The 11,976-nt window shown below is 39.8% G+C and overlaps 1 protein-coding gene across 3 annotated transcripts in view; it reads right to left on the bottom strand.

Annotated features, from left to right (window-relative positions):
* TMEM87A (transmembrane protein 87A) overlaps positions 1 to 11,976 on the bottom strand; it is a 63,587-nt gene that overhangs the window by 10,085 nt on the left and 41,526 nt on the right. For 2 of the 3 annotated variants that reach the window (XM_006158648.3, XM_006158649.3), the window contains exons 16-19: positions 6,062 to 6,135; positions 5,662 to 5,723; positions 2,215 to 2,270; positions 702 to 732 (exon numbers count right to left, since the gene is read on the bottom strand). In XM_006158648.3, the coding sequence (XP_006158710.1) occupies positions 702 to 732; positions 2,215 to 2,270; positions 5,662 to 5,723; positions 6,062 to 6,135 (223 nt within the window). The remainder of the gene's footprint in view (positions 1 to 701; positions 733 to 2,214; positions 2,271 to 5,661; positions 5,724 to 6,061; positions 6,136 to 11,976) is intronic. The other variant, XM_027775795.1, reaches the window with a different exon arrangement.

Here is an 11,976-nt window from a genome sequence, read left to right as displayed (position 1 = left end):
GTGCGCTCGCCAGATAGAGAGAGAGAGAGAGAGAGAGAGACATAGAGACAGAAAGCGAGAAATCACCCCCCAGAGGGGGTGGTCACGCTGCAATCCCTGGTTCCCAAATTTCAATTTCTTAAAAACAAAGGAACCAGGGAACCAGCAGTTAGCGTAATGGCTATGTCGCTGGACTCCCACGTAGTCGACCACGGTTCACGTCCTGGACCCGGTGGCTTAAAACTCATGCCGGGCGCGTGTGCATGCGTGCCCAAGATCCCGAGAGGAGAATGGAGGAGAAGGGATTGTGGCATGACCATCCCCCCGGGGGGTGATTTCTCGCTTTCTGTCTCTATGTCTCTGTCTAGCAAGCGCACGCGCCCCATAGCAAAAACCTCTCCAAAAAAAAAAAAAAAAACCAAAAAAACAAAGGAACCAGTACTTGTGAACCAATTTCAATAAAAACATTTTTAAGTATAATCATATAATTTTAGGGGGAAAAAAAGGGAGGGAGACATGCATAGACAAACAAACAAAAAAATCTTTTAATGTTTGCATTCTAATATTAATATCACCATTCTTGTCTTTTTCAACTATATTAACTATAGGTCTTCAGACTATTACTGAGTCAAATGAACAGAATCTCCCTGAAGAAAGGACTATGCTTCTGTTAAGTCCCCATCGCCAGATCCACATTTTATGAACATAATTTGATTACTAACCTCATCTGAATCCAGAAGGGCTGGAAGTGCTCTACAGAAAGAGGGAAATAATAAATTAAACAATGTAAAATAAAGCTATAAATGATTTCTAAAAGACAACAGAATATGAATGCTATTTAAGACTTTTTTGTAATTACTTGAAACCTCCATCTTACTAATGAATGGCCCTTTCGGGACAAAAAGGAATATAATAAACAATCAAAGTTACTGGAACTAATCGATAAAAACAAAGCATATTCTGTAAATATTTCATTAAAATTATGGCCTGGAAGCCAGCAGGTGGTGGTGAGGTGGTTAAAGGCTCTAGACTCCCACATGTCCAACCTCTGTTCCAAGTCCCAGATGTGGCAGCCTGTTTTCTCATTTTCCCTCTCTCTCTAGTGAGTATATGTGCCCTACAGTAAATTTGAAGAAAAAAAAAAAAACTAATAAATAAAATTAAATAATTCTTTTGGGACCAGCAGATGGCATAATGTTACATCATTGGACTCCCACAAAGTCGACCGTGGTTCAAGTCCTAGGTGTAGCAGCTTAAATCTCACGCCAGGCACATGTGTCTGCGTGCCCAGGATCATGAAAGGAGAATGGAGAAGGAAGTGCAGTGTCACCATCCCCCATGGGGGGTGATTTCTCTCTTTCTGTATGTCTCTTTGGCAAGTGCACACACGCTTATAGCAAAAATCTCTCTTAAAAAAAAATTATTTTAAAAAGATAATTACAGGACCAGCAGATGGCATAATGGCTACTTCACTGGACTCCCATGTAATCGACTGTGGTTCAAATCCTGAACCCAGTGGCTTAACTCAAGCCAGGTGCGTGTGCGTGCATGCTCAAGATCCCAAGAGGAGAATGGAGAAGAAGAGATTACAGCATGGGCATCCCCCCAGGGGGTGATTTCTCACTTTCTGTTACTCTGCCTCTCTCTTTCTGGCGAGTGCACGTGCCATATAGCAAAAACCTCTCCAAAAAAAAAAGAAAAAAGATAATTAAAAAGTAAAAATCCTAGAAATAACTGAAAAGTCTCAAAAGGAGAGGCTAGCAAGTGGCATGGTGGCTAAAACGCTGGACTCCCAAATGGTCGACTATAGTTCGAGTCCTAGACCTACAGGCTTGAAAATCATACCAGGCACGTATGCATGCATGTCTAAAATCCCAAGAGAAGAACAGAGGACAAGGGACTGCAGCATGTCCATCCCCTCACTTTCCTTCTCACTGTTTGTCTCTCTCCAGCGAGCGCACATGCCCTACAGCAAAAAACCAAAACCAAAACCAAAAACAAACCCATCTCCAAAGATTATCCCACTCACTTTAGGAAGATCTACAGATAAATCTTTCTAAGAAATGTCATCTGAATGAATCCCAATTATTTATTTGCATATTATCCTAATCTTATAGTAAGATTTCAACATCTTATAGTCTCCTTAGTATGTTCTTCAGCTCATTTATTTAAAATAATAAAAATGTAGTTGTAACTTTAAAATCAGATTCTTGTGGTAATGGCTTAAACACTTACACATCTGTCACAGAAGAAGGAACATTCTCTTCTACCCACTTCAAATCATCTTCCTGCTGGAAATGTACAAATATCATGTTAGTAAAATGCACCATAAAATACACTCTCAAGTAGTATCTAAAGGTCTTAAAATCCTTAAGACCTTTGTAACCCTACAGTATATTCACATGGCAAATGGAACTGCTGACAAAAAAATACAAATAATTAAAAGACATTTTAATACCTTTGACCAACACCTTTTCAGTTTCCTCTGGCAATTATCACTCTGTCCCCTGCTTCTGAGTTCAAAGTTTTTAAATTCCACTTCTAAGTAAGATCATGTGTTGTTTTTCCATTCCTGACTTATTTCAGTTAATATAATGTCTTCCAGGTACATTCATATTATTTAAAATGACAGGATTTCTAGGACTAGCAGATGGTGTAATGGTTATGTTGCTGGACTCCCACGTAGTTGACTGCAGTTTGAGTTCCAAACCTAGTGGCTTCAAACTCATGCTGGGCACATGTGTGTACATGCCCAAAATCCTGAGAGGAGAATAGAGGAGAAGGGATTGCGGTGTGGCCATCACCCCATGGGGTGATTTCTCACTGTCTCTCCAGTGAGCACATGCATCCTATAACAAAAATCTCTTTATAAAAATAGATAAATAGAATAAAATGACAAGATTTCAGGGTTAGCAGGTGGCATGTTGGTTAGGGCATCTGGATCCCACATGACTGACTCCACAGTTTAAGACTCAAACCCAAAAGCTTTAAAACTATGCTGGGAGTGCATGTACACATGCCCAAAATCCCAAGAGGAGGAAGAACAAACAAACTGTGCTGTGACTATGCCTCTTGTGGGATGATTTTTCATTTTCCTTCTCCCCCCTCTCTCTCTCCAGCAAGTACACATGTCCTAAGACAATAATCTAGGGGGGGGGGGGGAAGGATATCCTTTGTCATTAAAGTTTGAATAGTATTTCACTGTGGATGGCTCCTGAGAACTAGTGATTTCAGGGAAAAAAGAAACGAAGATTTTCTACTGATAGTTCAGCCTCCAGCCTACAAACTCAAGTGGTAGGAACTACTGCGAGCCTTCTCTCCGCCTCTACTTCTCTCTATCTCTGTCTCTGTCTTCTCATTTTTTTGTAATTTTTCCCTTTTTAAAAATGTTTAAGGAAAAGCATTTTCTCAGCTTTTAGCCCCTCCTTTGCCTTTATCTTGTTAGTAATCCCCTCACCTTCTCCCAGCCCAGGAGAGGCAAGGGAACAGGCCTTCAGAAGACACCTTCATGGCTCCTGAGAACTAGTGATTTTGCACAGCACGTGCAGCACAGTTTTCTAATTTTTGCTTTTTTTTTTTTTTTTAATAATCCTTTTTATGCTTTTTAAAAGTTTTTTCCTTCTCTTTCTTTCTGTTTCTTGGTTGTTTTAGTTGCTGTTGTTTCTCTCTCTCTGTTTCCTTTACTGCACTCTCCTAGATGCTGAACTTCAAGTTTGGAAAGAAACACACCATCCATCAGATGACTAGAAATCACCACAGGACCACAAGAAATATGAGAAAGCAAGAAAATATCTCTCCTCCAAGGGAAAAGAATAACTCCTCTTCATTCACACACAGTTCAATGGAAATCATGGAAATGTCTGATAAAGAATTTAGAAATTCATAATGATGAAGCTAAAAGAGATGGAAGTAAAGAGAGATAATGAACTGCAGAAGAGACAGGAGAAAGGAGCTGACAAGTTCCAGGAGGGATTTTGGACACATATGCACATGTGCCCAGTGTGAGTTTCAAGCCATCATGGCTTGTGGTTAGCTATGTGGGCGTCCGGCATTTTGACCACCATGCCACCTGGCGCCCTAAATAATTTTTAAACCACATACCAGAAGTATAATACCCTACACCCTTAAATGTTCTCTTCTCGATTGGTCTAATAACCTAGAGTTTGCTTTAATGGAAGCTTTGAATCTCCAAGCTAAAATAAATTCTAAGCCCCCGTAAGTATACGTTAAGTATACGTTAAGTATAGTGAATGCTCAATTTTTATGTTTGTTTGCTTGTTTGTCTTCTAAAGTTTTGCTATAAGGCACATGTGCTCACTGGAGAGAAACAGAAAAACAGAGCGAGAGGGAAAATGAGAAAGCAACCCCAGGAAGGATGGCCACTCTACAATCCCTTCTGCTCCATTCTCGTCTTGGGATTTTGGGCACACATGCACATGCACCCAGCATGTTTTTCAAGCTGCAGGATCCAAGACTTGAACTACACAGGTGGCTCATGGGAGTTGGCTGCCTTAACCACCATGCCAGCAGTTGGCTCTTTAGTTCTAATAAATCAATCTCCTGACTGAAAAAAATGTTGTACTACTACAAAGGCTTTAGGTTATTAATAGGACTATAACTTCAGTGAAGAAAAGCTATTAAACTCATCTATCAGACTAGTCTAGTACTTTTTCAGACTATGGGAGCAAACCACCTAGTTAAATAGGTTACTAGATCTTAAGACTCACTTGCTAGATTTATTTAGGGAGGGGGGTGTAGTTTGCTATAGTGCATATACACCTGCTAGAGAGAGAGAAGGGAGAGAGAGAAAATGAAAAATCGCTCCCCAATTCTCCTCTTGCCACCTTAAACTTTGTGCCACCTACTCACCCCTTGCTGTTTGTAAAAATATAAATGTAGGGGCCAGCAGGTGGTGTGGTGATTAGCAGCACTGGATTCCCAATGACTGACCACAGTTCGAGTACTAGACCTGGTGGCTTGCTTTCTCACTGTCTGTCTTTCTCTGGTAAGCACAAGTGACCTGTAGCACATTTTTTTAAATACCAATTTAAATAAAATTAAAATAAATAATTCTTAAAGTAAAGAAAAAATGAAAAAAACACAGAGCCAGCAGGTGGCACAGTTGTTAAGGCAATGGACTCCCACATGCCCCACGATGGTTCGAGTCCCAGACCCAAAGGCTTGAAACTCATGCTGGATGTATATGCGTGCATGCCCAGAATCCTAGGAAGAGAATGAAGGAGAAGGGATTGTGGCATGGGTATCCTCCCAAGGGGTGATTTCTCACTTTCTCTCTCACTGTCTCTGCATCTCTCCAGCAAGCACACACAATCTATAGAAAAAACCTAAAAATCAAAAAATACAAATGTAATATATATGAAGAGATTTATAAAGCAAGCCTAATCACAGAGTATGGAGTCAAACATGGGGCAGCAGTAACATAAGATACACTGTGAGGCAATTTCACAAGGAAAGGTTCCAGGTTCACATCAGGAGACGACCCTCTGAGTATGCTGGCCATGCGTATGCTCGAGATCCAGGGCTGGGATAGACTGTGGCATCAAGATCCTAATGGGGGTTCTCTGTCTCTATCTCACGTATGGAAAAGAAAAACTAAACTAGAAGGTCTAGACAAGGGCTAGAGAACAGGGCAAAACTGAAAGGAAAAGAAGTCTTACTTACTGCCTTGTTTATTTTACTATTTCCATTTGGTTCTTGTTTGGTACTTCTCATTTTCATTCCTTCTGTACAACAAAAAAAGATTGGTTAATTTTGTCAATAGACCAATGATTGCAAAAATGGATTCAGGAGCTTTGTTTTAAGCTTACTGACACTGTGAATTATACAACAGATGTTTTTCCATCTTTACATTCATGCCCAAAGCTAAATGTTCTAGCAAGTTAACGTTCAGCTCATTTCTAGTGATTACCTACTGAATTTACCACGCTTAAGATTCACACCCTTATTTTCTCTTCATCCTAATTTCAACACATGCCAAACTGAGAAATAATAGTAAAATAAACCATGTATTTATATGAAAAAAATATTTAAAGCACAAATAAAAGATGAAATTTAGCACTACCAAAGCTTTCTTTCAGCATAGGCTCCTTTTGTTCATCCTCTTCCTCCTCCTCAGACAACGGTGAAAAGGCAAACCTAACAGAACAAAAGTAGAGTGGAAGGAGAAAAAATCAGAAAACTACCAAAACTGCTCTAGGATGTGGATTCTAATGGTTGAAACTGCAATTATAGTAATTTACAAAATTAGTTTCCTGAATAATAAAATAATTCTCCTCCTCAGAAAGTTCTTAATTGCCTTTATCAGCAATGGAGAAGACACGTTGTATTTTTAAGTGCAGCCTCAGTCACATATTACTCATGCCCTTAGACTAGTTACTTAATCTCTATGCCCCCTAGTTCCCTCATCTGTAAGAGGGGATAATAGAACATAATTTATAAGGCGATTTTGTGAAAATTAAGTCATTAAAAATAAAAGGCTTAGAAAAATACCTGATACATTTAGTTATTCAATAAATGCTCATTTAAAAGGAAATAAATAACACAGAGGAAATTAAGTTCTCATCTAATTTAAAATCTCAGCCTTCGAAATCTGGGAGTTAAGAGAAAATGGATCTAATCTTGTGTGTCTCAGGTTATTTAAAATCTCAGTTTCCAAATGCAGAACATCTCAGATGCCTCTCCTTCAGCGTCTAAGAGACTCAGCAAAGCAGCTGCCAGACAGGTAATTCTTGGAATGCATTAGCTTTGACCTCACTCTGTCCTCTCCATTTTACTGGTAGCTACTATTTTCATGCTGCTTTGTACTTACACTCTGCCTTTTGTGATAAAAACTCTTAATAAGCTACAAATAGAGAATATCTATGACTTGTTAAAGGGTAACTAACAAAATCTGATAGTAAGTAACATAGTTAATGATGGCACTTAAAGTCAGAATAAGATGAGGTGGCCCACTCTCACTGCCTCTTTTCAATATTAAACAAGAGTGTTTCCTCAACATACTACTACAAGATTCAAAAATGAGCCAACAGATTATCAAGCAAGGAAGAAACAGTATTACGATTTCTGTAGGCAAAAAAGTATCTGATAAAAAAATCTAGAAATTAACAGAACACGATAATGTAGGAGGGCTGATGGTTGTGATAAATGCACACAAAAAAACCCCAACATTTATACATAATGGAAAAGCCATATGTAATATTTTTTGAAGCTGCCTTCATTCATAAGAGCCACAACAAATTAAATCAAAAGCTACAACACACAGCTGAAACCCTGACAGGACTAAAAAAAATTTAAGACATACCATATTCAAGAAGAGAACTAATAGAGTTTCCAGGCCAGCAGGTATGGAGTTTAAGGTGCTAGATCCCACATGGAAAATTCCACTGTTTGAGTCCTGGACCCAATGGCTTTAAAAAAATCACACCAAGTGGTGTATATATGCATGTGTGCCCAAAATCTAGCCTGGGGGGCCAGCAGGTGGCATGGAGGTTAAGGTGCTGGATCCCACACAGCCGGCTGCAAGGTTTAGATCCTGGATCCGGAAGCTTGAAAATCAACCTGGACACATGTGCATGCACCCAATATGCCAGGAAGAAGACTATAGGGGAATGAGTGCAGTGTGTCCATTTCCCTGAGGGGTGATTTCTCACTTTCCCTTCATCTTTGTCTCTCTCACTGGTAAAAGAGCACCCTATAGCAAAAACTTAAAAAAAAAGAAAAAAAAGAATCCCAGTAGGAACTAGAGAAGGGATGTGGTGTGGTCATCCCCTCAGGGGGTGATTTCTCACTTTCCCGCTCTCTATCTCTAACAATAATGTAGGAGGGCTGATGCCTTGTAGCATATGACTTGTAGCAAAAAGTAACAACAACAAAAAACCCTAAAATAAATAAATATATACTTCCTTAATTAATCTATTAATTTGATTAAATTCTAACTAGAATTTTAAGATAATCTTAAATAATTTAAGATTTTCATTAAAAAGGATCTAATAGCAGCAAATGCTACTTATTCCATAAAGATTAAATGTAGAAGTATAGACCTTCCAGATATCAAGACTTACCAGGAAATTAAGGTAAGCAGGTAACATGCTACCGATGCTAGATCAGAGAGAGCCCAGAATCTAAAATTTCTTGATGAAAACCTTGATAGTAAAATTTTTAAAAGCTTAAAGGATAACTTTATAACCTCATCTAAGGCCAGGAAACTACCAAAGACACAAAATTTACAATCCATGAAGGAAAAAAGTCATAAAATAGACTTGGTATCTTTCAAATTTTTGTTCATGACAAAACAAAACAAAACAAAACAAAAAACAGCACTAAAAATTTAGGATAATCTTGGACCACAGATGGCATAATGGCTACGTCACTTGGCTTCCACGTAGTTGACCATGGTTCAAGTCCCAGACCTGGTAGCTTAAAACTCATGCCAGGCACATGTGTGTGCATGCCCAAGATCCTGAGAAGAGACTGGAAGAGAATGGATTGTGGCGTGGCCATCCCCCTGGGAGATGATTTCTTGCTTTCTGTCTTTTCAGTAAGTGCACACACCCTATAGCAAAAATCTCTCTTAAAAAACAAAAGTTTAGGATAATCAACTAGATGAAAATACTACAATACTAAGAATGAACACAATGTTGGCAAAAAACTAACCAGTAAACATAAAAGAAATAAAAAAGTAACCACCAGAGTGTTCTTTTTTTTTTAAAGAATTATTTTATTTAACTTTATTTATTTTTAAAATTTTGACCAGAGAGCAACAGAGTGAGAGAGAGAGAGGGGAGAGAAAGCAAACACCAGGTCTAGGATTTGAATCATGGCTGGCCATGTGGGAGTCCAGTGCCCTTAACCACCACACCACCTGCTGGCCCCAAAGTAACACAATATTAATTCTCATCCATCAGATCTGCAAAAAATTAAATGAGTAGGATATAGGAAGAAGAAAAAGGAAAAAACCCTTCTCATATTGCTATCAGAAATACAATTTGGGGGCTGGCAGGCGTTGTGGTGGATAAGGGCGCCGGATTCCCGCATGGTCGACCATGGTACAAGTTCCTGGCGGTTTGCTTTCTGACTTTCCCTCTCTCTTTGGTCAAACTAAAAAAAAAAAAAAAAGCAATTTGTTTCTAGTTTCTTTGGGGAATACAACCTGGAAATATTTTTAAATTATAAATACACATATCTTTAATCTAGCAATCCCAAGCCCCCTCATTAAATACTTATGGAACATCTGCTATATGTTTGTGTGTAATGAAGAATTAATCTTATCCCCCAAAAGACTGGTTTTTGCCCCTGACTACAGGAAAAGTGATCTCTACAGGAAAAGTGATCTCTGCTGTCTGACATAAGTGTTAGTTTGCCTAGATTTTGGCCACTGGACATTCTAAGAGTGTGATTTATGATACGTGCTTTGGCCACAGGATGCCCAAAATCCCAAGAGGAGGATTACGGCATAGTCATCCCCCTGGGGGGGTGATGTTCCACTTTCTCTCTCTCTGTCTCTCTGGTGAGTGCTTGCACCCTATAGCAAAAATCTCCCCCTTCCCTCCACAAAAAGAAAGGAGGAGTGAAGGTTTTGCAAACATTTTTAAGAAAACCAAGGAACGGGACCAGCAGTTAGTGTAATGGCTATGTCACTGGACTCTCATGTAGTCGACCACAGTATGAGTCCCAGACCCGATGGCTTAAACTCACGCCGGGTGCGTGTGTGTGCGTGCCCAAGATCCTGAGAAGAGAATGGAGAAGAGATTACAGCGTGGCCATCCCCCTGGGGGGTGATTTCTTGATTTCTATTTTTTTGTCTCTGTCTTTCTGGCAGGCACACATGCACCCTCTAGCAAAAACCTCTAAAAAAAAAAAAAAAAAAAAAGAAAAAAAGAAAAACAAGGAAGGAGAAATTTTTAAATATCAATATACCTAGTGAGTAATAAGCACCCACTGGGGGTACTTTCTCTTTCACTCTCTTTCTGGCATGTACACATACCTCCTGGCAATAAAAAACGACACGCAGTTTCATAATAATTTGAGATTAGTATTAATAATCTGGACAAATAAAATTAACATGGATTTTTATTTATTTATTTATTTTGGGGGGGGGGTGAGTTTTTTTTTTTTTTTTTTTCTCTATGGCGTATTTTTTTTTTTTTTTTTTGCTATAGGGTGCATGCACTCGCCAGAAAGGCAGAGAGACAGAGGGATAGAAAGCAAGAAATCACTCCGCAGGGGGGATGGTCACGCCACAATCCCTTCTCCTCTCGGGATATTGGGCACGCACGCACCCGTGCTCGGCATGAGTTTAAGCCACTGGGTCCAGGACTCAAACCGCGGACGACTACATGGGAGTCCAGTGACATAGCCATTACGCTAACTGCTGGTCCCTTAACGTGGATTTTTTTCTTTAATTTCCAGAAGGTACATATGTTCACCAGAAGGAGACGGGGTGGGATAAGGCACCTCCCAATGAGGCAGAGTTACCCCACAGTCATTTCTCCTCCATTTCTCTAGTTTATTGGAATTTGGGGCACTCACACTCGCACTTGGCATTTTTTTAAGCCTCAGGGTTGGCCATGTGGGATCCAGATTCCGATGCATGGCTCTTAACCAGTATGCTATTGGCTGACTCCATAATTCCTTAATTTACCCATAGTAAGTATTTATTGGGTCGCTGGAAAAGTCAGGCTGCATTTTTCGTAGAAAAACAGAAAAGTACGCCACGATTTTTCCAACAACTCAATATATTATCAACAAATATGAGGATTCAAAGGAACCTCAACCTTGTATCACTTGGTTTAATTGCCCCTTCATTTTGTGGAAAGGAAACTGCAACCCAGAGAGGTGAAAAAGACAGCATGCCGGCAGCCGCGGGCCGGGAACGGCCTGGCCGGCGCCCCCCCCACTCCATGGGAGGCTTTTTGTTGTAGTGCAAGATAACTCAGCCCTTTCTGCCCCCCAAGCATCCAATATTGTTTTTGTCTGGATGGAAAGCCACTGCTTCTGCAAGCAGAGGAAGAACAAAGTCACATCAGCTGTCATAGCATGGGGTAATATCCATTCAGTCATATTTCCTCCCGAAGCCAAAAAGTTAGCTATGATGGCTATGCTTTTTACAAGGAAATAATGGAGACACAGGAAGGGAAAAAAATGGAATACCATAAAACAGACCTTCTAAGTTCTCTGTCTTAACTGGCTACCAGTGTAAATTGATAATCATAAATGCCTACTTCCACTACCCACTCTATGTCCCCATTGCCTCTGCAAGTATATTTCTTCTGGATAAGGATATTTTTTTATCTGGTAGGGTAACTTGAATCTTCATTCTTCCTTTTCTGACTAGGCTCAAACCCTCAGTCCAGACTATACTGGGCTCTAAGTCTTACTACAAACTTGCTGGGAGGTGTGGATCTGGGGAGAATCAATAATTACTTGTGAGGAAAGGAAGTTTTGTTTGTTCGCGTTGTTTTTTCTACAGGTTTTTGTGTTAGGATGTGTGTGCACTCACTGGAGACAGAGAAAGAGACAGAGACAGTGAGATGGAAGTGAGAAATCACATCCTGGGAGGGGGGGATAACCACTCCACAGACTCTTCTCCATTCTCCTCCTGGGATTTTGGGCATGCACACATACCCAATCACCCAATCACCCAATCACCCTAGCATGATTTTCAGCCCACTAGGTCCAGGACTTGAACCACAGTCAACACATGGGAGTCTAGCAATGTAACCATTAAGCTATCTGCTGGCCCTGGGAAAGAAGTTTTAAAGAAATTCAGAGTGTTAGGTCTTAGCTTCATCCATGTCTACCAAAACGTCCTCATTCAATGAGGCAGGATTTTATTGTGTTAAAAAAATTTTTTTAGATAAACCAAAATTTAACAGTTTATTTGAACAAAGGGTGAGCAATTCAAATCAAGCAGCTTCTCAGAAAATGGTTTCCAGGGGACTCTGGATGGCCTTGTGGTCACAGGAGTAGTATAAGTTT

This window comes from Tupaia chinensis, unplaced genomic scaffold (assembly GCF_000334495.1).
Source record: "Tupaia chinensis unplaced genomic scaffold, TupChi_1.0 Scaffold000605_1, whole genome shotgun sequence".
Lineage (NCBI taxonomy): Eukaryota > Metazoa > Chordata > Mammalia > Scandentia > Tupaiidae > Tupaia > Tupaia belangeri.
This window is presented reverse-complemented; position numbering and strand designations above follow the sequence as displayed.